The sequence below is a fragment of the Microcebus murinus genome, chromosome 9, assembly GCF_040939455.1.
Source record: "Microcebus murinus isolate Inina chromosome 9, M.murinus_Inina_mat1.0, whole genome shotgun sequence".
NCBI lineage: Eukaryota > Metazoa > Chordata > Mammalia > Primates > Cheirogaleidae > Microcebus > Microcebus murinus.
Window position 1 is genome coordinate 66,811,580 of NC_134112.1, and position 26,553 is coordinate 66,838,132.

At 36.0% G+C, this 26,553-nt stretch overlaps 1 protein-coding gene across 2 annotated transcripts in view; it reads right to left on the bottom strand.

The window, feature by feature from the left end:
* IMMP2L (inner mitochondrial membrane peptidase subunit 2) overlaps window positions 1-26,553 on the bottom strand; it is an 841,176-nt gene that overhangs the window by 796,690 nt on the left and 17,933 nt on the right. For both annotated transcript variants that reach the window (XM_020289762.2, XM_076006548.1), the window contains exon 3: window positions 3,505-3,641. In XM_020289762.2, coding sequence (XP_020145351.1) covers window positions 3,505-3,639 — 135 coding nt within the window. In that variant the 5' untranslated portion in view covers window positions 3,640-3,641. The remainder of the gene's footprint in view (window positions 1-3,504; window positions 3,642-26,553) is intronic.

The following is a 26,553-nucleotide window of genomic DNA, read 5'->3' on the forward strand; positions in this document are numbered from 1 at the left end:
GTATAAAAAATCAAATGTTTTATAAACTCAATCCTATTTTCCATTGAATTACATCAATGTACCACTATAAACTTTATGTTCATTTATGATTTACCTTCAACTAGCTGAGACTCCTCATGTTTGATCAACCCTATCCTTCTAGTCAGATACTCAATGAATTATAAATTAATACTGAACAACCTAACCTAAAAAAACAACCACTGAGTAGTGTTCAAAAAGGAAAGAATTCTTTCTCATAAGAGGGAATTCTGAAAACAAGTTTCCCCTAAATCGCAAGCCAATAGAATTTTTGAAAGACCTAAAAACAGTTCTTACAGTAAAATGTGTTACTCAAAGTGAATTTTTCAGTGTTGCTGTAATAGTACTTATTCAATAAACCCAAAGGACTGGTATTAAAGGAGATTTGATCTTTCAATCCTTGGATTTCCTTAAACGACACATCTACAAGTTGCTGAGTGATCTTCCAGAGTGGCTTTTCTCAGAGTCAAGAAAAACAGTGTGTTCCCCGCAGGATGCTCAGGGACTTCCAGAGATCTCCACGCCCCGCCAGCTATTTCAGTAAGTAAGTCATTAGAGAAATTTAAAGACAAGAATTTATTCCAACTGTCAAAAATTCTGCTCAGCCCCATGATCCAAGCATGTTTAGTTCATCAATGCTGTAGAGTAGCAAAGATGTCTTCAAATATACTCAATTAGTTAATTACCAAAGCTCATCATTGCAATTTCTGCTCCTAAATAATTTTACCTATGATTCAGTGATATCTAATGAAACTATAAATGAAATTATCTGTTATACCTAGAGTTAGTCTCAAATTCATAAAATATACACCCAAATGTAATAAATATATATTTTTCCTTTCTTCCCAGGATATCCATTTTTATTATAGGGATAGGGTCTCTCTATATTGCCCAGGCTGGTCTCAAACTCCTGGCCTCAAGTAATCCTCCTACCTCAGCCTCCCAAAGTGCTGGGATTACAGATGTGAGCCACGGCACCCAGCCCAGAATATCCATTTTGCTTTTATTCAGAAAATAGCATCCCTCTTCCTCTGGGAGATGTCACCTGTACTCCACTCCTAACTCCCACATAACAACGTGGTTCAAACAGACATTGTCATTTTCTTACAGATCACTCATCCTAGCCACAGACTAGTTGTATGCACCTGTCCAAAGCTAGACCAATGATGGTTCCCATCCTGATAGCCAAAGTTGATCTAGTTATTTCTATATTTAAGGGAAAGTGACCCAAGCTGAATCAACCACAGTCCTTCTCTCCAAGATTTTTCAAACTAAAATTAAGACAAGAGGAGTGATCTCTCTCAGGTGGTGATGAAACTGGGCATCCTAAGGCATGAGAGCTGCCAGCAGCCATGTGCCTTGCCATGTGGAGAAAGCTGCTCTGAGAAAACTAAGCCAAGATGCAGACAGAAGCAGAACTTAGAAACGGAAGACCGAACACCCTGGCAATGTTCAAGTCCTGGTTCCAGTTGTCCCTGACAACTGCCATACTCCTGTCTTCCTCATGGGTACATAATAAGCCTTCCAATAAATACTGCTTCAGACCAAAGTTAATTTGAGCTGTTTTTCTATAACCAGTAGCCAAGGAAACTCTATATAATAAACCAAACAAATTTCAAGGTAATAAATTTGACTTCTTAGGGATGAGGCTCAGGAATACTACAAGAAATTCTAATGCATCTACAGATTCTAATGCATCTAATGCAAACCCAGCTTTAGTCCATGGACTGCATTTAGGAATGACATGATTTAACACTTTCTTCACTGCCTTCTTCATTGAAGATAAGCTTTGTCCTTTCATAAGACAATCGATTTCTTGTGAGCAAGAACCATATATTTTTAATAAATTACCTTGGCTCTTAGAATAAGCCATGAACATAGATGTTCAATAGGAATATACAGAGCTAAAAATATGAAGATTGACATACTATGATTGCCACGTGATCCTCTGGATCATCAGATCCAAAGTAAAGAGGTTATGTGGTCTGGAAAAATCCTTCTCAGGATAGTGAGGGCTGTGTAGCAAAACAGCACTAAAAAAATTGGAGAAAATCATTATTAACCTGATTATTTGTTACCCATGGATGGATTCAAAGGAATCCTCGGGACCAAAAGGGGATTTGGGTGGCTGTGTAGAAGACAGTTTTAATCTGAAATGAAGACTCTAACTCAAAAGCTCAGCAAAGAAAGCCTACCTTTCCCTAAGGATTGAGTCTAAGACAAGGCAGGCTGCTAGGAACTCAAAATTAAAGAGGCAGGAAGTATAAAATCCAGTCTATGTTAAAGGTATTAAACTGTATTTAGAAATAAAGCCATATACCTGTAAATCTCTCTTCCAATGTTTACTGTATCCCTACATTAAAATATTTTTTGCATTCAAAGTAAATGACCAGTTTGGTTTAGGCTGGTGACCCCCTGTGAAGAGAACATGAAAGACAAAGATAGAGCTCAGACCCTCCTGCCCAGGAGAAGGCCCTAACTACCCTCAAGTGATGGAAGTAGAATATAAAGGCAGCCCTGCTTTAATCCTTTATCTTCACCCTAAAAGCACAACACCCTAAGGATCTGCTGGCCTTCCTTATCTCGCTGACTACCAGGACTCAGGAAGAAGCCTGGTTTTCAATACCATAATTACAATAAATAAAGCAAATTCATTCTAACTCCTTAAAGCTGATATATATGCCCTTAACTAGTTCTAACACACACAAAAAAAACTAAGGTGGTTATTATCTGTATAATTTTAATTTCTTAGAAGCTTATATATTCATTTTAATTGTTTTACACAGCTATTTAGCATGATTCATGAACTTAATGCATGCCAACAAGTGAAAAAAACAAATCATATTATGAAATGCAAATTCTGTTTAACTGCAAAAACTTACTCAAACAGCTAGGTTTTAGACATCAACTTGAGAAAATCAAAATTTCCTCTAAGTTATTCCAGAAGACTATTTGCGTATAACTTTCGGAAATTTCCACTCCAAAGTACTTCCACTATAAACTGCACTTAATCTTTTCAATCAGCAACATGCTTAAAGAACACACTAGAATATCTTGGATCAGTGATCTAGACTTTTCTACAAACTAAAATCATGCAGCTATATGATGTAATAGAGTAAATGAATTTGACTCAAATCTATCCTGCAACTGTTCTAATATTTTGGTCTTAAAAGGATATTCAAATATGGCCATATTCACAGAAAATGGGATCAGTTAGCAAAATTCCTTTAGAATCTCTATTCACAATTCTCAGAAAAAAATCAACCCAGTGGGCTATCTGATAGTTATTTTTATTCACCTCTACTCTGATTATAATATGACTACATTAGAAGACCTTAAAAAGAAATTTAGTAAAGTGAAATTTTAGTTCAATGCCTTTTTATGCCCTTTCAGTTCCCAGAGTAGACATAACTAGAACTCTCATTTCTAGTGCTTGAGAAACAATGAAGCATGTGCTTTAAAGAATGAAGGTGTATTCATTTTCACCTGCATTGATGCTCCTTCCACTCTTGCTACACAGGCGACCCGATCCAAGAAAGTCACGGCCACAGGCACTGCCACAAAGAAGCCTTTACAAAAGGCCTTGAAGGATCTTTTCACCCACCCTTGTGACTGTGCCATACCTAAAAATACAAAGAAAACAAGTAGGTGATTAGCCTCCAGAAAGGTGAAAAACAAAGATACAGAAACAGCACAAGAAAAATGAGAAGAACAACCTTGTCTCTTAATATATTTCATACTCGTCCCTGTAACCATTAGAATACATTTGACTTAAAGTCCCAAAGGGAAATACATTAATTCAGGTTAACTCTTTTAGGTAACTTGATAATATCAGTGAAAAATCTCTCCCCACAAAGCAGTAAGAAGCTAGAAAAAAATAGGCATTCCAAAAGTAAATTCTTTCCTGTTGCTGAATATTATGGTGGGGAGTTTCCTTATACCCCGATGTCTGTTCTCTTCTACAGCAATAGAAGTTTTAATGAGACATGTGGCTGGCTGCCCAACTGAAGACTATCTCCCAGGCTCTCTTGCAGCTGAGTGTGACCATGTAACTAGGTTTGATCAATGGCACAGGAGCAGAAGTGACATACTTCTAGATTATACCCTTAAAAGGAGCATGCCCTCCCTTTTCCTTTCCCCATTCTATAACTGTAATAATAATGTTGTGGTAGGAACATGAGTAGCCATCTCAACTATGTGATAAAAGCCTTAAGTAAAGATGGCAAAGCAGCAAAATAGAAGGATCCTAGATCCCCAGCACCATGGAGGCACCATAACTATCCTGCATTGCTTACACTAAGATTGTTAAATGAGAGATAAATCACCTTCTATCATGTTTAAACCGCTGCTATAGTAGCCAAACTGATCCTAACTAATACAACAATGACATCATAGACTGGGGGGAGAAAAGCACAATGTGTGAATTAAATACATATAATTACTAATTCTCACTTAGCCCTGTAACCATTTGATCTATTTTTAAGATTTTCTAAGGATCAGGAGATCCCTTAACTGTCTCATGCAATGAAAAACAAAATATAGTTTGATATCTGGCATATTAATGCCTCCCATTTTGTTTTTGTTGCCTAGAATTGCTCTTGATATTCGGGGTCTTCTTTGGTTCCATACGAAGCGTAAAATTATTTTTTCTATATCTGTGAAGAATGCTGATCGGATTTTAATAGGTGTTACATTGAATCTGTAGATCAGTTTGGGTAGTATAGACATTTTAATGATGTTGAGTCTGCCGATCCACGAGCATGGTATGGATTTCCATCTGTTTACATCCTCTGCTATTTCCTTCCTCAGTGTTTCATAGTTCTCCCTGTAGAGGTCTTTTACATCCTTGGTTTAAGTATATTCCTAGGTACTTTAATTTCTTTGTTGCTATTGTGAAGGGAATTGAGTCTTTGATTTGGTTCTCAATTAGATTGTTGTTGGCGTATATGAATGCCTCTGATTTCTGTGTATTGATTTTGTATCCTGAGACTTTACTAAATTCATTGATCAGTTCCAGGAGTTTCTTGGTTGAATCTTGGGGTTTTCTAGATATAATATCATATCATCAGCAAACAGTGAAAGTTTGATGTCTTCTGCCCCTATTTGGATACCTTTAATTCCATTTTCCTGTCTGATTGCTGTAGCCAAGACTTCCAGCACTATATTGAACAGAAGTGGAGATAGTGGACAGCCTTGTCTGGTTCCAGTTCTAAGTGGGAATGATTTCAATCTTTCCCCATTCAGTATGATGTTGGCTATGGGTCTGTCATATATGGCTTGTATCATTTTTAGGTATGTCCCTTCTATGCCTATTTTCTTAAGTGTTCGTATCATGAAAGGGTGTTGAATTTTGTCAAAAGCTTTTTCTGCATCTATTGAAAGAATCATGTGGTCTTTGTTTTTGCTTCTGTTTATGTGGTGAATTGCATTTATAGATTTACGTATGTTGAACCATCCCTGCATCCCTGGGATGAAGCCCACTTGGTCATGATGGATTATTTTTTTGATAAGCATCTGGATTCGGTTAGCTAAGATTTTGTTGAAAATTTTTGCATCTATATTCATTAGGGATATTGGTCTGTAGTTTTTTTTTGTTGCATCCTTTCCTGGTTTTGGTATCAGAGTAATATTTGTTTCATAAAAGGTGTCGGGGAGGTTTCCGTTCTTCTCAATGTTGTGGAATAGTTTCTGCAAGATAGGTACTAGTTCTTCTTTGTAAGTGTGATAAAATTCGGGTTAGGAGCCCGCCCCCGCCGCCTGCACAGAGCTGTGGGCTGGCCCAGGTGCCCAGGACGGTGATGTCCCTGAGCTCAGTCCAGTCGCCCTGAGGGTAACCCAAGGCAGTGCATGCTGGGGGGAGCCCTGCTTCAATTTGGGTTTGATCTGAACCCAGTGTGTGTCTTCCCTACCCTCACCTCCTCTCTGCTACAGGTCTGACAGCATCGACACCTGCCCAACTTCTGCCCAGCTCCATGCTGGTTGCTTCCCCAAACCAGCTGGGCTTCCTGACCCGACTCGGTCTGGTGGAGAATAGAGATGTGCACCATCTGGGGGATGGTCATGCTGGAAACTCAGACTTGTGGGGGGAGGGGGGAAAGGGCATTTATTGAAACCTTAAAATCTGTACCCCCATAATATGCCAAAATTAAAAAAAAATAGTGAAAGATTGAGCCATGTTACCCAACCAGACCAAATGGAGCCAAACATAGTCCAACAGATAAAGAACTCTCCTAGCTAAGACCAGCTTGTTCCCTGTCTAACTTGGGCAAGCTCCATGTACTGCTCAAGACTGGAAGGAGTGGGTAAAGTAGGAAGAGGGCAGGGTGCGTAAGAGAGGGTGTGGAATACTGAAGTCTCTTAACTTCTCCCCTTTCTTAGTGTGTGAGACTAGATCAGAGCAACTGAAAAATTCCTTAACATAATCACAAGGTTTGTTCAGCCCTACAAAACCCACAAACCCCACAGGTCAGTTGGCTTCCAAATGATGCAAGATTTCTTGTTCTCTTGAGAGCAGGTCCAGAAGGGTCCAGAAATGCAATTCAGACCAAGTATTTGCCAGAAAGGCATACAGCAGAATATTATGACTTACCAAGTTCCCAAAAGTCACATTACCAATAAGAGCATTGTTGTGACAATATTAATATCACAGAAATGAAAAGAAGCAAAAATAAGTAAGAACATGGGAAGGAAAGTAAAAAGACTAAGAGCTATAGTCATGGAAAGAAAAGAAGAAAGAGGAGGAGGGGGAGGGATAAAATAAGTAAATATAAAAAAGGAGACAAACTATAGTCAAATGCTGTCCAGATACTCATTTCTGAAGACTTTGTCCAGTGAACTATATAATTTAACCTTGAAATGAGAGCCCAGAAGAACCTATAAAGAAAGGGTGTTACTACCTACATGACACACAAATTATTGTAGTTACAGAACCACTTACAAAGAATTTCATCTAAAAGAGTCCACTTCTCATTTTATTTTGAAGGACTCTTTCCTTTTGAAGACACATACAGGAAAGGGTGACATGGTAATGAGGAATACAGAGTTTTCTGACCCTGACAAAGCCAAAGAATTCTCTAGAATTTTCAATCTAGAACAATGGCTTTCAAACATTTTTGACCATATACCACATGAAAAAATACATCTTATATAGCAACCCACTACTCATTCATACAGACACACACACACACATACACACATACATATACTCACCTCACAACAAGAAGTAACTAAAAAGTTTCACAAAGCAATACTTATCCTTACTATATAAGAGGCTATAATTATAGTCTAGTGTATTTCATTTTTAAAAGAAACTGCTAGTGCTCAAATCACTAAGTTGATTTTTGTGATCCACTAAAGGTTCTTAACCTGCAGATTTATGTAAACAGACCTCAAAATACCCCAATTAAAAACTGGACATCCACATGCAGAATGAAATTAAGCCCTTATCTCTCACCATATAAAAAATTAACTCAAAATGGATTAAAGACAAATATAAGACCCAAAACATGAAAATACTATAGGAAAACATAGGGGAAATGCTTCATGAAGTTATTTGGCAAAAATTTGGGGGGTAAGACCTTAAAAGTACAGGCAACAAAACCAAAAGTAGACAAATGGAATTATATCAAACTATTTAATAAAAAGTTTCTCCACAGCAAACAAAACAATCAACAGAAGAGACAACCTACAGAATGGTAGAAAATATTTGCAAACTACACTTCTGAAAATGGGTTAATACCCAAAATATATAAGGAATCCAAACAATAGCAATAAGAGAAATAACCTGATTAAAAACTAGGCAAAAGACATAAGTAGGCATTGCTTGAAAGGAGACATACAAATGGCCAACAGGTATTGAAGAAATGCTCAACATCACTAATCATCAGGAAATGCAAAACTAAACTACATGAGGTATCATCTCACCCCAGTTATAATGACCATTATCAAAAGGCAGCAAAAGTGCTGATGAAGATGTGGAGAAGAGAGAACTTTTATACACTGTTGGTGGGAATGTAAATTAGGACAGCCATTATAGAAAACGGTATGGAGGATCCTCAAAAAATTAAAAATAGAACTATTAATAACATATGTTCCAGCATTCCTGCTCCTGGGTATAGATCTAGAGGAATTGAAATCAGTAAATCAAAGAGATATCTGCACTCCCATGTTTATCATAGCACTATTCACAACAGCCAAGATACAGAATCATCCTAAATATCTATAAATGGATAAATAGATTTTAAAATGTTATATATATATTATATATATATATAATTCCATTATATATATATACATATATATAATGGAATATTGTTCAGCCATAAAAAAGAATGAAATCCTGCCATTTGTAACAACATAGATAAACCTGGACAACATTAAATGAAATAAGCTAGGCACAGAAAGAACAATACTGCATGATTTCACTCATATGTGGAATCTAAAGAAGTTGAAATCATAAAAGTTCAGAGTAGAATGGTAGTTACCCCTGAGGTGGCTAGGGAGGAGAAGAGGATGAGGAGATATTGCTCAAAGGATACATAATTACAGTTAGAAGGAATAAATTTCAAGAGGTCTATTATACAGAAAGGTGACTATACTTAATGATAATATATTATATTCTTGAAAAACATAAACAGAGTGGATGTTATGTGCTCTCACCCCAAAAATAATTATGTAAGATAATACATTTTTAATTAGCTAGATTTAACCATTCCAAAATGTATATACTTCAAAACACATGTTGTACATAACAAAAATAGACAATGCTATTCATCCATTTAAAAAAATAAATGAAATAAAAATAAAAAATATCCAACTACTAATTCCCTCTAAAATGTTAAATATATCACAGAAAAAAGATGGATAATAACCTGAATTGGTTAATTCTTGTTGATCTACTGTAACTGACATCAATGAGGGTTACATATATGCATGGTAAGGAATAAAGATCAGTAATCCTTTTTTCTTAAGCTTTATCAACATATAGAGCACATAACATAACATTCACCCAAACCAGTAATCCTTCTATGTCTAACTAAAATAAATGAAACTGTAGACTAGCTTCAGAAAATAAGCAATTTAAAAACATGTTCATTCAAACTCATCTAACAACTACAATCGTAAGTTAAAGTGTTTAGACATGCTTAATAACGAAGATCCCCACCCTCACTGAGACTTTCAAAATCAAACCCTTCAGGTGATTCCCTTAATTGAGCAAGTTTAGAAAATACTGATCTTTGGATGTTTACAGGTCAGATGTTTACTCACTGTCTCAGGCTTATTACTGTCTCAAAATGAGAATGGGAGAAAACTTGAATGTCTTCTCAAAGTTACATTTAGTTTTCCTCCTTACTAGATCAAGAAAGAAAGTGTCTGAAGAACAAACCTTGTATAGAAAATAACTACCACCAGATCTTGCTTTCTAACCTCTACCTAGTTCCATCAGAAAATGACTTCCAGAGGACTCTCTTTGCCCCTGCTAAGACATTTCAATCACCCATCCACTCATTTACCCATTCATTTATCCCCTGGCTCATTCATTCTTACAACCAATTGTGGCTAAGGGCCTTCCACAAGCATTGTGCTAGGCACCAGGGAATCATAAAACAGTGAGCAAAGCAAGCCCAGTCCCTGATCTCAGATTTTACAACCCACTATGGAATAATAAATGTCAATCAGAAAAATCACATAAACACATACAATTATGTAGAAATAGGTGCTATGAGAGAGATACAGAGAGGTCAGAGAAGGCCTCTAAGGAAGAGGAAGGTACTGAACTAAAAGAGGAAGAGGGGTTGCCTAGATAAAGGATTGTGGGGTAGGGAAGGGCATTCCACAGAGCGGCCACATGATGGTCAAAGCCCCTGTAGCAGGAGTGACCATGTTGTGACGGAACAGCGGAAGGGAGGCTGGTATAGACAAAACACAGAGAAAACAGGAAAGGACAGTGGGATATGAACCAGAGGAGGCAACGTAAATGCCAGAGCTGCTAAGACCTCATAGGTCTTGGAAGGATTTTGTGGCAAATGAGAAGTACTTGAAATATTTTAAAAGAGAGGTGAATGATCACATCTGCATTTCAAAATGACCATTCTAGCTGAATGACTAGATAGGGCAAGAATGGATATAGAGAGACCAGAGTATTCTAGTGGTCCAAGGAGAGAGATGATATTAGGTTGGACTAGGATGGTATTGGGAGATGGATTCGAATGGGAAAATTTAACATACATATTTTGGAGGTTAAATTGATAGGCTCTGTAAACAGATGGGTAATAATGGGGGAAGGGAGGAGATAAGAGACGGAAGTGTCAAGAGAAACTGGTGGTGACCTGCTAAAGTACTGCTATTTTGTCATTCCCCTGAATTACATGCCAAAGTATTAAAAACATGCTCATAATTCCATTCCTCAAACTTTTACTCAATGAACAAGATGTCTTCCTTGCTCTCAGGAAGTTACAATGTACCAGGGAAGACTGCCCTTAAACAAGTATTTCTAGTGGGTGAGCATTAAAATGGGACAATGGCCCTGAAGCATGAGAGCGTGGAGGAGTCTATTCATCAGAAAATGATCAGGGAATATGTCCCCCCAAAATGGCAATTGAGGTAAGACTCGGGAATTTCAGGCAAAAGAAGTAGTATATGTTAAGGCCTAGGGCAAAATAAAATGTGGCTACTTAAGAAACTAAAAGAAGTTCAGTTTAGATGAAGTATTAACATATATAACATTTATTATGTGAATTTTTACTTCAGTAAGCATTTATTTATTGTAAAGCATCAATGCTAAGTGTAGAAGATATAAAGAAGGCTAAGCCTACAGAATAATACCATTTGAAAACTCTAACAATACTTCATATTTTCTATGTAAATTTATATATGCATATAAAAGTATTTTAAACGGAATATTATTTGTATTGCTTTAATTATTGAATAAACACCCATGTGTCACTTGTATAATTATTAAAATTAGAGAAAGAAGGAAAAAAATCAGCATCAAAATGTTAACAGTGGTTAATTCTAGATGCTAGGAATGGAGATAATGACCATTTTCTTCTTTGAACTTTTGTTGATTTCTAACATTTAAAAAAGATAGTCCCTGCCCTAAGAAGTCACTTTGATATACAATTAATATGAGGCAACACTCATCTTAATCTCTTTCCCATCACACTAAACAAACTACACTTTCTCAGCCCAGTTTATCTGCTACTTACTCTAAGTAGTACAAAATACAATGAGCAAGATTATTCTCTATTTATACAGCAATCAATACACATAATGGACTACAATGTTTTTATGCAACCAATGCAGGGTATGAAGGAATACCACACATTTTAAAAACGTTTTGAGAGTTCTGTCAAATATTTGCTACTTTTATGCTGAGAGTCACAGAATGAAAGCATGTGTTCTCTTTGCTGTTCATCATGCCCTGAAGGTAAGGACCTTCACAGAACAGCCAGGGACACCTGCAGAATAGAAACTGGGAATGCTTTACATAGGATACCACAGCCATACAGTGATAAGGGGGCATGCTTGATTAAAAGGTAAACTAATGGGGAAAAAACACATTAACATAAGTTGCATTAAATTCACATTCCCAGAATTTTGAGCCTCCCCTTCTTTACTAATAATGCCCTCCTAGATACTCCTACTCCATTCAGTCCCTGGTACTCAGGAAGGAGCACCACAGTGAGAGTCAGAGCCCCGAGGTAGATTTCTCACTCAGCCCGTAACTAGCTGTACAACTGTGAACAAGTCACTTCTGGGCCTCAGTTTCCTCATCTGTAACAAGAAGGGGCTTAGAGTTATTTCTAAGGTCCTAACGACCAGCATTCTTTATTTCTATATTTTTTTATTGTTTTTTAAGTGTTTCTCCAGGGCTGTGGCAGATACTAAGACAAACACTCATGTTATTATGGACTCAGAAAAGATAAGAAGTTCCCTTTTAAGTTTGAGATTTGATTTTAAGTGCTGAAAAGAAGTTAATTTTTATTAAACAACCAGTTTAAAAAGGCAGCAGACAAGAAGCTGGAACCAATGCAGATCATGTAAAAGAACACTTTAAATATAGATAAAGCCATGAAAGCTGCTACTCTTTCATTTCTCATTTCCACAACTCCACTGCTGGCAAGAGCACCGCCACCATCCCGTGCACAACAAAGTCAGGGCAAGTAGGTTTTTTTACTGAGAGATTATAAAGGAACATGTGGGAGGTGTGCCAATCTGATAGCGTGCAAATCTTGCTCCAAGCTAAAGGAGCAAGGGAAAAATAAAAGCTACTCTGCAAACAAGGTACAAACAGCTGCTATTTTCAGAGGCTCAAAAGAAAAGACTTAATTCAGCTCTATCCTACCTGAATTGTGAAGCCTATCTATATATTATAATAAAACACTATTCAAAGCTTCCAACTATCACTTAAATACTAAAGAAACCATACATAAATGAAGGAATGAACATTACATTTCTATGTCAAGTCATATCAAATAAAATTTTTGAAGTTCCATGGCATTCACATTTTGGTAGGGTTAATATATTTCCTTGTCTATATAAATTGCCAAAGAATCATTCAGATAATCTGATTTTTTGTTCACACCTTAAATGTTTAAAACCACCATAGTAATAAGCACCTATCCCTTGCTTCCTCTGAGAAAATTTGTTTAAGCAATAACAATGAGGTACTAAAATCAACCCCGGCAAAAAGGGAATAATTGTTATCAGTTACCTCATTCTTCCAGTAACTACGTAAGTCATTTAGGTTCAGAACATTGCTCCTGAGAAAATTATTATTTAAGTAGTTAGCCTGCCTGGTTCATTGTGGAAGTACTTAAGCTAAGAATATTTTTAAATAAGCTTTCAGAATCAGTTGAAATCATATTTGTCACCTGGTAGCACCTACAAGTTAACATTTCCTGGTGATACTGACCTCAGCCACATAACAACACACACTGTAAACAACTCTCCTTCCCAGAACAACTTATGGCTTGCTCATGCATGAATTCATCTAAAATTGTTCTTAAACCTGTTTATATTTCAGCCTGTACAAATCACCAATCACTCATCCATAGCTAGCAGGTGGATAAATCCACCACAAGTCATCCTAATTATAAAAACTATTTCAAAGTTGTGTGGGAGGTTTGAAGGTAAGAGGAAAATAATTTTGTAAAGCAGTATCTTATGTAAAATGTAACCTTTCAATCATCACAATAAGCCTACACATTTGGATACCAAAATCAAGATTTTATTTATAAAGAGGAAACTATCAAATCATGAAAATCAGAGAACACAAGAGCAAGGATCCAAGCAAATCTGACATGCAATCCCTGAATCATTCAATACATATATATTTGCCATGCATAATAGAACTGGCTAAGGGACAAATATATTAATACAATGTAGAACAAGGCTAGCATGGTCCTTGCTCAGGTGGAGTTTGCATTTCTATTCTTTCAACATTAAGTACCTGCGTTGTTTTAGGCACTATGTTAAGACTCCAGATTGAGCAAGCCACAGTTCCCCCCCAAAGGGACCTGTGACAACATCACAAGAAACAAGCAGATGACCACATATAATCAAGGTATTCTCTTCCATGGATCTTTCTAGCAACTCCTGGTACCAGTAACCTGGCTCTACAAACAGAATCTAAGAATGTGAGAAACCAGGAGGCATTTGGATATATCTGGACTAATACAAGGGAAAAAAGAATAACAACTGGTGAATTAGAATAACTTTGGTTCTATGGAAGCAGATCTGGCCAAGTAATCTACAAAAACCAATTTAAAAATTTTTTTTCAGGGCCACCTTTCTCCTTTCACATTATAAACAAACAATATGTTATAAACAGACACTTACCACTCTTTAGAATATGAATACTAGTACAAATATCTTATCTCTTAACTTGTCTGACTTAGCAGTTCTCACTCGAAAATTCTCAGAAAGGACAAAAATGGCAACAAGAAAAAAACAAGACAGAGGAAGAGAAAAGAATGAATGAATGAAACCAGCCAAAAATAATGAAAGGAAAAATATAATGGGGTAAGGCATAAAGTGAGTCATGTTCTGGCAAAGATACCAAATAAAAAGCTAACACTGGTACAAAGAAGTAGCTAAAGGCCCTCTATCTTGACCTAAACTGTTTCTTTGATAGAGGTAATTGTAATTCTCTATTGGTAAATTGCTAAGCACCTGTATAGTAAGAGAAGGGAGATTAGAACTTACATATTAATTTTAAGTCAGCAATATTTTAAAACAAATGAATTTCAAGGTCATACTCTAGTAAAACTGGTATAGAGAGAAAATACTGCCAGGGAACAACTAGGACATGGAAATTCATAAAGGCTTTCTCAGTTTTTAGTAAGGACTCCTTCAACTTGCAAACATCATACACTTATGCACACCCTTTCCTCTACTTCAGTGGAAGAGCAGGCCACACCCTGTCTCAGGTGAGTCTAGGAGTGCTCTGCAGAAGCAGCATCAGCGAAGAGGGAAAGCCAATGAACAGGTGGTGGGCTTTGAATCTAATAGTTTAAATCAAAATTCATTCGTGCGACTTTGGACAAAATCACTTCATCTCACCGAGCCAAATGTTTTCATCTGTGATATCTTGCAGGGTTTTGGGAGGTTCAGAATGTTTACTAGAGTGTGTGTGTGTGTGTGTGTGTGTGTGTGTGTGTGTGTGTGTGTGTGTGTGGTGTGTGTGGTTTTATTTAGGTAAGCATTTGCATGAAGAAAAAAATAAACCACCCACATAACTAGTATCTGAATATATTTTATGTAATGTATTCAAAGAACAACGGTCAGTTCAAATAAAAGTTGTTGTTGTTGTTGTTGTTGTTAGATAAAAGCACTAGCCATGTCTAAGGAAGAGGACTAGCAATAACAAATCAAAAAAGGATACAGAATTAAGGATGTCCATTACATACAATAAACCATACAGCCCATCTAAGTACACCTAATACACAGACTAATCATTTTGTTCTTCTTTGAACCTTATCCTGTTCTAAGATTTGACTGGTCAGGGGCTTCACCAATGGAACACATTGATGAGAATGTGTTCAGCACCATCTTAGGTGTTTTAAGATTTTATTTTTTAAAAAAAGGAAATGTATGACTAAGTGCCAGAATTGGACCACAGGAATAAATTATATTATATAATAGTCATGGAGGGAGAGAGGTAAGTAAAGCCTGGGATTGCAAGGAAAAAATTCATGATGAAAAAAGCTGAAAAGAAAAAGTGATTTAAAATGTAAGTGGTAGGTTTAAGAATGTTCACTATAAAATTCTTAGAACTTTTCTGCATGTTTAAAATTTTTCATTAAAATGTTGGAAATAAAAGAAGAAATTACATTTGGTAAATCTCTCAGATAAAAGGAAAATATAATCATAAAAGTAAAGGTGTATATGGCCTATTTGAGATAGTGAGAGTGCTGGCCAGACCTAGGAACAGAATAGGTATTAAGAGAAGTAGGAATAAGACTGAATTTAATACTAATTTTTTGATTTGCTTTGTTTTGTTTTTTCCTTAGCAATATGGAAATCTTCATGGCTCCATTGTTTTTGGAAACCATATGTTATAAATCAAAAATTGATAACAATACACTAGGCCTCTCTAAGAACTGGATCAGGCTACCCTCATCCTATAAATTATCCTTATACTATAACACCAAATAGATGCCATTTGATAGCACTAAGTCCCAATCTCAAATTTCAGTTATTAAAATTCCATAAATTCTGCAAAAATAATTAACCATAAAAATTAATAATACAGTGAATAGCTTATTATAGAATGAGAAAAATCATATTAAACAATAACCATTAGGAAAGAAAAGCTTGGTAAGCTTTAAACCCTAATAACCACAAAATTTGGATTTCAACACTGCACTCTATATGTTTTTCCAATTTAATATAAAAGCATAACTGCTATCATTAAGTAGAAGCCAAAGGCAATGTGGATTTTAAGCTAACAATGTGGCAACTTAAATACATGTGTAAATGAAACAAACCAGGTACTATCCACAACCCAAACAAAGCAATTAGAGGATGCTGGACTATTTTACCATAAGTCTATTTATTCCTAAAGCAATAATATTTTTGATTAGTAAAAGAATATATTTCTAGTATCAAGAATACTTACTGAGTAGCTACAAAGAAAATAGTGCATTATTTACCATTTGAGCTATGTGTGAAATTGGCTTTAAAAAATTAAGAAAGCCTGTAAACAGAAAAGGCACCCTTCTCAAAAGTAATCTCAAAAACCCTTCAAAAATCAAAACTAAGAAATAGGAATGAGACAGGGAAAATAAGAAAAAATAACATTCAGAACCTAAAAAATGAAAGGCACAAAATAAGCAAGAAGAATATTAGTGAGCATCAAACAATAACATGAGTAGTGGGGGAAAAGTCACTAGCTCACAATAAGTAGAATAAAAAGATTTTTTTAAAAGAACATGATTTCAGAATTCATTAAAATCCTATCCTGATCCCTACTCTTCTTGTCTCAAATATGTTGTTTACCAGAATACAAATGCCTGTAAGTAAATATAACATATCAACTCAAATTCACACCAACATGGCTTTTCCCTTTGATGAGGGTTGGGAATGAGTAGGAACATTTCTCAAAACAACTAAGCCCACTAGACCCCAAAGGGACAAAGATGGAAAGGTAAAGTCACAAAAAAGTAGGACTGAAAAATACAATTTAACCAGCAAACTTAAGGCCAGTCCAGGGATTGTAACTACTCTTAATGGAACAATAAATATGAAAAATTAGAAACAGTGGCTCCCCCAGCAGGGAAGCACATTAAGGCTCTGATTAGTCTGTCAAAAATAAAACCTGTCCAAACTATGGCTGGAAGATTTGGAAGGCTGCCCACAGCCCATCTATGGCAGCTGCAAGTCCATGGGGAGCGCAAACAGCAATGGTGCAGGCTCAGTAGTAAAGATGCAAGCCAGATGAAGATTTATGCAACTTAAGGTGAAAGTAACAATAAAAAACTCCTTTGGAATTGTTGTCCTTTAAGCTTGTAAGCCCAAGCGTACATGTGCACACACAAACAGGCACATGAAATTGCTGAATAGCAACAAAGGACAAGCTGTCAGTATATATTTAAAAAAAAAAAAAAAGTAAAAATAAATAAATAAATAAAAACAGCTAAGAAGAGGTCAGAGTACAAAGCAGCTTACACTTCGTAGCCTGGGGACCAAGGCAGATGGAGCACAGCACTACCCGGACTCAAGTGTCTGCTGCATAGAAAGTCCAGGGATTATAATGAGCCTCTGGTGAGTATTACAGCATATGGAGCAGAGATGCTATTTAGATTGCTCCACACTTAAATGCCTTGTTTTAATTTTGCATACTTGCCTATACATTTGAAGATACTGTTTCAAGATAACTACGAAATTTCATCAACATGTAATGCCCTTAAGTTACTATGTATCTGCCAATCAAAACATCCAAAATTACTCATGGAAACATAAAATAGTGTGAAACAATTTTTTTTTAAATACTGTAAGCGAGAATGTGCAATAAAATACAATAATCTATGTGAGATGATAAATGTTTTAAGCCACTGAGTTTTGGGGTAATTTGTTTTGTAGAAGTAACTAACACAATACTGAATCCACAAAAAGACCCAAAGACACAAAGAAACTCGGTATAAGATAAAGTTGATACTCACATTGGGAAGAGAGGGAGTTGAATTAATAAATTATGTTAAAACAACTAGCCAAAATTTGGAGGAGGAAAAAAAATGAAAGCTAGCTATTTAATTAATTCATTATAAGAAAATAAATTCCAGAGAAGTCAAACATTAAATGTAATTAATAAAAAAAGAGTAGTCAAACATTAAATGTAATTAATAAAAATAGAGTAATAAAAGAAAATAAATGCAAATGGTCTTTTAAGGATTTCCAGAAAGAGGCCTTTCTGAACATTTTACAAACCCAAAAAACATGACAGAAAATTACTGATGGATTTCACTACCTAAAAATCAAAGCATACCATAAAATAAGGTTAAATGATAATGAGATTTAAATATTATAATATATATTAATCACAAAGGCTCAATATTGCTAAAATTATATAATTCTTATAAGAGACAAAAGTTATGAGAGATTAGGGATTAAAATACATGGAAGGGAATTTCACTGAAACAAAATAAGGATACTATATAAGGATATAAAAAGATGTTCAATCACACTAATAATAAAATGAATACAAATAAAAACAAGATATACCTTTTTTAGCCTAACACACTGTCAAAGGTTTTAAAAACTGACAGTATCCAGTAAGGGAAAATAGAAACTCTCATGCTCACTTGAGCATAAATGGATACAACCTTTCTTGAATATAATACAGCAATATGTACCAAAATGTTACATGAACACACCTTCTAATGCAGAGGTACCTCTCTCAGGAATTTGTTTTATGTATGCAAAGATATGATCAAGGATTTTCAATATACCATTATTTATAACAGTGAAAAACTGAAAACAAGTGAAATGCAAAGATAATTTCCCTTGTGTTTAGAATAAAATAAAATTGATAGATCGACACCCCGGAGCAGATTTTTAACTGTGATGAAATTGTTCTGTGTTAGAAGTGGATGACTTTAAGGACCTATAACAAAGGAAGAAAACCAGGGTTTAAGGTTAAGATTGATTGTGATGCTGAGTGCAAATGCCAGTAGGGACTTAATGGTGCTGTTTTTATTACAATTGCTACTTCTTTAGGCCTGTTTACAAAATTCCACTGGTTTCAAATAATCTGTTCTTAGTCCTATTTTCCTTATAAGCCCTATAAATTTTAGGACATGATTTTGCATAATTAAAGATTTTCAGGAATGCTTACACGTCATTAATAGCAGAAATGCTTCTACTATTTTAAAATACAATGAGGTAGAGGAACAGTCCATAAGAAACACGGAGCAAAAAAAACAAAAAAGAGAAAAGGCAGGAAGAAAAGTAAAAGAAAGGAAAATCTTTATTTTGCTTCAGTGATAGTTGCTAATGAAAGGTATTCGATGCAGGTCAAAACAATCCCACTAATTTTTTTTTATTTACACCACTCATTTTTATTTATATATAATTTTTGTCACACTTAAAATCTAAACAAGACAGAGAATTATAAACAGCATCAACTATGGGGGAGAGGGACTAATCCAACCAACTCCTCAACATAGTATTGGATTATATACCCTGGGGTTGGAGGTGAGGGGAAAGAAATACAAACAATGAGGGAAACAATTCCAAAACTATTATAAATACACTGTAGGACTGAGCAAATGAGTATAGGCATTAGTTGGGAGCAGGGTGCTGACTGTGGAAAAGGGAGATAACAGGCACACAAGCAGAAGCAGAAGTCAAGAAGAATGCTGTGGGGCTCTAGAAATAAAGACACTATTTTAAAGAAATGACAAATGACAATGTGTACATGTAGTACCTAGTTCTTGGGTTCTAGGACCATTCCCCATGATAAGGAAACATGGCTCTTCAGAGAAAGGGTTGATTCCAGGCTGGGGTAAGGAAAGTGTAAGATGAGTGTGGAACATTTTATTAGGCCACCAAGTAAAGAAGTCCTCAGAAAAATGATGGAAGTACATCAAAAGGACACAGGAGCTTGCCAGGTGATCCCAATGCCTAAATAAGGGAAAATTTGATCACCTAAAGTCATAAATGATTATAAATCACTGAAAAATCGTTTTGAATTTGCTTATTTTCTGAATGTGGGCAATTTAAAACTATAGGCGTTTAGCTTCAAAAGGTAGATACCTTAATTTCATACAAGTAATATATCATGAAAAAACTTTATAAACTATTAATATAAAATATTAAAGTTAGTTCCCTTTATGACTATTCTCAGAAGCATATTAAAAAAAAAAAAAAAAAAGAAGTTCCCAGCGGGGCACAGTGGCTCATGCCTTCAATGCTAGCACTTTGGGAGGCCAAGGCAGGAAGCTTGCTTGAGGCCAGGAATTGGAGACCAGCCTGAGCAAGAGTGAGACCCTGTCTCTAACAAAAAACAAAAGAATAAGAAAGAAAAATTAGCCAGGCACAGTGGCACACGCCTGTAGTCCCAGCTGCAGAAGAGGCTGGGGCAGGAGGATTGATTGAGCTATAATGATGCCACATTGCAATTCAGCCCAGGCAACACAGCAAGACCCTGTCTCAAAAAAAAAAAAAAGAAAAGAAAAAGAAAATTCCTTTGCAAGTACAAAGAAAATTTTTCAATTCAAAGATGATCCTTCTACACTAATTTCCAAAAAATAAATGTGAGCTGAGTTCATTTTTCACTGTTCTTTGATTATTAACATATCCAACTATTAATTGAATTTGGGGTCCAGTAGTAAAACGAAAGCTTGTGAATTTAAAGACTATTTAAAATGTACAATGTTTCATTAATTATCATTACTAGTACACAATGGTTGGTTGGACCCTTGTGGGATTGTTAAGCAACAGCTAACACAGAAACCATCTCAGCCTAAAGGATGTGTTAAGAGGAGCAAATAAATCATTATGATGAAAAGAATTCAATTGGTATCTCTTTCGTTGATATTTATTCTTTTTACATAAATGAGCATTTATGAATACCTGCTATGTGCCAGGCATCATGCCAGTTTCTATACTGAAAGAATGAAGACATATCTATGTAGTATCTACCTAAATACCGAACATTACGCATTGTTCTTTTGAATTATACCAGCTTTGTGATAAGGTTAGGAGGGCCTTAAATAACATGAAGAATATTTTATAAAGAATAGAGGCAATTGGAGATGTTATGGGAAGACAAGCTATACACTATTCTATAGTCTTTGGTCCTTCCTCTTTCAGAGAATGACTGTTACCATCCAAACAGCTGACCCAAGGTCAACATGGTAGTTAGCCAATGTGCCCCTCATGAAATCAGTAAAAATCCTTTCTCCTGCTTGAAATCCTCCAGTAACTCCCCATTTTCTATAGCATAATATCAAGCTTCTTAGATTTGGCATACAAATCTAATTCTGATTAGATTCCCTAGTATTGCTACTCTTCATTAGCACATCATGATCCCACCAAACCCAGCTGCATGCAATTTTTGGAAACTACCACACTTTTACTTGTCTTTGGGCCCTTATAAAGATGCTCTCCTGTATACATCACTCTTCCTACCTTTCTTTGTTCTTGTCAGCTCTTATTCATCCATCAGGTTAGCTTAGATGTCACTCTACCGGGAAGTCTATCCTGTCTCTCCAAGTCTGAATTAGCCACCTTTCCTCTACATTCCCATAACACTCTATGCGTCCAAACCTGATTTTCTCATCCTTACCCCTAATCAGCTGTGAGTTCTGTGAGGGAAGAAACATTTTGTTCACTGCCATACTTCAGTGCCTGGCACTTAGGTGTTCAACTTTCAATACAGTTTTATTGTAGAAAGTAATAAATCACTTCTAATAATTTATTATAAAAAATAATTTGTGAAAGTATTTTGGTAAGCTAACCTTACAATTTCCTGTCCACACAGACTGTCTACATCATATTCAGAAGGTAATGTATATGCCCTCGTGGCACAGATTGAGAGAAAGGTATTGCCCAACCACATCCAACAAATTGTGTGCATGTGTATGCGTGTGTGTACACACCACGTGCACACAAGTAACTATCTCCATCTCTCACCTAAGTTTTACCTCCCAATTGAAGGTATTTATGAATAAAGTGACTTTTAAATGAAATTATAGATATACGCACATATATGTGTATACTGTTAATATATTTATATTCAACTTTGGGGAGATTTTTTTGTGTGTGGCTTGTCAATAAATCATAGCATGGCACTCATGTCCAAAGGCAATAAAGATGTGTAAGAAGGATCAAGTAACTTTCATAACCCATTCAACTACAAGGCGCTGAGAATTGCTTTTCAATTAACAGCTTATTTTCTGGAAGTATTTAGTTTGTTTTTCCTTAAAAGTAACGTTTTTCAATCTGTGACATTCTATGGTATCCTAAGAATTCACTGGAGGAGCAAAGGCCAGGGGTCACAGGCACTAAGCAAAGAGAGCTCTGAGCCCCAACTCCCGTGGCTCAATCAGAGCCACTCTGCTTTTATCTGTTGGTTTCCTTTTTATAAAAAATAATGGAATTCCAAGCATGATTTCCTGTGAAAGATTCAATACATAAAAAGAAGAAGCAAGGAAAAAGTTTAAAAAACACTACCTTAAAGAATCAGCAATGGCTTGAGGTTTGCACTATATAATTCAAGCCTTAATGTATTTCATATTTCTTGGTTAGACTAAATTCAACTCTGTCAGGTTTATAGGCCCTTATTTGTGCTAAAATGAGAAATACTATTTGAATGCAGAAATATCCAGGTAGAGGAAAAATAATATGAGTTTTGAGGAATACATTTATTCTCTGGTGCAGCTATTTCTAAATTGATTTCTCTTATTATGTTTAATGGCATTATTTATGTACCAATCTTCAAGTTAATGATTCATAACACAGAACACCAAAATAATCTAATTGAACAACAGAAGCCCACTGTACATGCCAGCTGCTACTGTTTCATATACTGTAGACAAATTTCCCATTTCACTTTAATAGTTTCTTGGTAGAAAGATCACCTTAAATGGAAAGATCCAAAGTCATAGTTAACTAGAAATTTTAGCTATTTTGCCAATGAAGGAACAAAAGGGCACAGGGTAACTGAAACCAAGGGGGACTCCATCATGCAACATCCGAAAGAGCAGTGTGGAGAATTTGATCTGCTGGTGAACACACTGAGGTACGGGCAGAAATGGGATTCCCTCCAACAGAAACCTCCTGCCAACCTGTGCAAAACAGTACAAAAATGTGAAATTTTGGACTGGAACTTGACTGCAAGTCACAGAAACTCTTGCAATCAAGTCCCAGCTCTGTAACTTAACAAGTTAGGTGAACTAGAAACCTCTAGAGCTGAACACATAAAATTATTCATAAGATCCACTGAGCTGAGAAGAAACAAACCTAATTCTCACCTCTTCTGGGAAAACTTACATGAGCACTCTAACCCGCAGTGCCCTCTTCTGCTTCCAGACTCCCCTGGCATTCACTTAGCCACACCCTCACTTGGCACCCAAGATTCTTAGTTAATGTTTACAGGTATGGCCATTCTCCTCAACTAGACTGTAAGCCCCTAATGGGCAAAGACAATGTCTCACTCCCTTCCTATATCCTAAATTCTTAGAATTGTGCTAAGCATTTACAGGTGCTAAATAAATGTATCTTGACTGCTTTCATAATTGTAGATAATATTTATATTACCACCCATGGACAATGTTGATAGAAAGTCAGATTCATATGGTTGTGTCAGTTACTCCATTCCTGTAAGTGCCAGCCAGAAGAGTAAGGGAGAAAATCAGTGGCCAGGTCAGGCTGTTTAGAGAGCCACGCAGGCCACCTAATATACCTCCCTCCGTGCATGTGTCAGTCCCAAAGAACCAAGTGCCCCCCCTGTTCTAAGGCTAAATCTTTTCTCCTCCTCCCATGCTCTGTGCCAAATTAGAAATCAGAAGACTTGGATTCAAGTCCTAGCTATGCCAATGAGCAAAAAATTCATTTATTTGAACAGACTACTTCTAAGGTTCTAGCTCCAAGTAGCTTATGGTTCTATGAGTCTAACCTCAGGCTTTTACATTCCACATCAGAATTGCCCCTTTCCTCTCAGTACTATAACATCTACCTTCCATGATGTGTCCCACCATCATCATCATTGTGCCCATGCTCCAAGACCACTTCTGATTTCTGCTGCAAGGTCAACACTTCTAATGATAACACTGTTTAATTTCTTGTCTGAACTTTACTTCATACCTGTCCTTATTTAATAAATACTTGCTGAGTGGCTGGCTGGGTGATATGGGAAAATATATACATTTAGGGAAGCTTCCAGCTTTCAGCAGCAAAGATAAAGAATTTGCAAATAAACACCAATAATAATAAATAAAACTAATTATTTTTATACTGGTCGCCAATAAAAGCTGTTTTCATCTTCATCAATAGCTTAGTAACCCTGAGAATAATCGCCTGACCTCTCCCATTTTGTAAGAAACTTATTTTTATCGTCTCATCAACAACACTACTAATGGTATAGACAGTGTTGCAATGGCTGTGACAGTAAATGACTTAGAAAGTCCAGTAACAATTTTGATAGGTTCTAAGGAATATATGAGCTAGAAAAAATATATATGAGCCAAATAGAAATTTGAAGTAATTTAATAACAGTTTTGAATAATGAAGTTTTTCAGAACCTAATGTACCTTTGTTCTGCAAAATAAGACTAGGTGTATCACACAAAAACCTTTCCCCAGCCGGCTAATTTGTCATCTAAGTAATTAAAAAGAAAAATGGCAATTTCACCTCTTCATATATGTCAAGCAAAACAGCCATAATAAAATCACAGATGACAGATTGTTTTTAAAAGTTAGATGTGGGTAACAGAATCCTCCAGGAAATAGTCAAAAGCTTATTTTTCCTTGGCCAAAATTATACCAACATTTTGCTGTATTTTGGGTATTAACTTCAGTACAAATATTAAACAAGTACATAAAAAATTTTGACTAATGGTACAGTAAGGTTTTGTTTCATTTTTAATAGAGTGATTAGCCATTCACAAATCAGTCATAATTACTCTTCCACAAATTATGATCAAATCTACAAACTCTAAAGAAAGTATTAATTGGGAAAAGAAAGAAAAACTGTAAACAACAATTTTTTTGGTTTGGGTTTTTATTTATTATTTTTTTAAACTTTTTTTTTCTTTTTTTTTTTTTTTTTGAGACAGAGTCTCACTCTGTTGCCCAGGCTAGAGTGCCGCAGCTTCAGCCTAGCTCACAGCAACCTCAAACACCTGAGCTTAAGCAATCCTCCTGCCTCAGCCTCCCAAGTAGCTGGGACTAGAGGCATGCGACACCATGCCTGGCTAATTTTTTCTATATATTTTTAGTTGGCCAATTAATTTCTGTCTATTTTTAGTAGAGATGGGGTCTTGCTCTTGCTCAAGTTGGTCTAGAACTCCTGACCTCAAAGGATCCGCCCACTCGGCCTCCAGGAGTGCTAGGATTACAGGCGTGAGCTACAGCGCTTGGCCTGTAAATAACAATTTTATTATAGAACCAATGAAAGAAAAATTTCAGTCTAGCAAAGGACTGTATAGAGAGTTCATTGTGTGTCTAAAATATTGTATCACTGTATTAAAAATAGTAAAATAAAAATTTTTGTTATCCTAATTACTTCAATCTTTGCATTAACCCTATTTTGATCCCCATTTTAAAAGATATAAATTGATCCTGAGTGTTTAAGGAATCTTCTCAGGGTGATACAGACAGTAAATATCAGAGCTGAATTCAGATTACTTGACCCCCTGGCCTGTATATTTAAGCACTATGCTATGCTGCCTCCCAGTTACTCACCACTCCCAATAAATATTCAACACTCCAATAAAACATGGGGCAGAATGAGTTATTGATTTCATAACTGCTACTACAGCATTCAGATGCAACTTACTTGGGAAAAGTGTTCTGAATACACAATTAATTCAATCCACTATGTAAAAGGTAAATGTCCAAGTCTCATTCAAATGGGGAAGGGTGGAAAAGGAAGAAAAGACAAAGTCTATGTGCAGCATCAATTAATAGAAAAATATAATTAGAGTTGTCTTTAGACTTAACAAGTACTGAAGGCCCTTATTATCCTGCTGTCTTCTCAGCACTCTCAATTGCCTCTCAGGATTTGAAATTTCACTGCTGAAACAAAAGATGAAAGATATGTGCATACCAAAACATGTGCCCTTTTGCAATTTCCCTTCTACGTGTATTACCTGGATCTTTAAACACTCAACTAGGAGATAAACCAATTCAACCGTATGTATAAAATGTAAAATTGAAAATGCCACAAAAATCAACGTGACCTTTCAAGTATAATGTTTCCCACAATTGTTTAAGTTAATACTAGGAAAACACTTCAGTGTTTAAAGCATAATCTTCATGTGTAATATTTTCAGCAACTATAAAAGCAAATACAGAACAAAGCACTTAAAGATCAACTACATTTTAAACTAAAACTGCAATTAATTTTAAACTACTACTTTTTCTGCAGTAGTTCATTACCTATGTGTTAAACATTCTGTATTAACGTGCTCTACTTTTCAAATGGGAAGCTAATGTAACTACCACCATACCACCCAAGTCACCTCCTACAACTGGTAAGGGCCTATTAGTGTAACAAGCTTCCCACCAAGTTACCCGTATCACTTTGCTTGAGAACAAAAATATGTGTTGGCCAAAGGGCTAGGATAATCCATCTCTGTGCGCCAAAACCACTCTTGATTAATCCTAAGGTACTGGTTCAACAGCATGTTTTCTAACCAATCAGATTCTTTAGTCAAAAATAAAGATAAAAATTAGACAGTCAGCCGGGTGTGGTGGCTCACACTTGTAATCCTAACACTCTGGGAGGCCGAGGCAGGCGGATTGCTTGAGGTCAGAGTTCAAAACCATCCTGAGCAAGAGCAAGACCCCATCTCTACTATAAATAGAA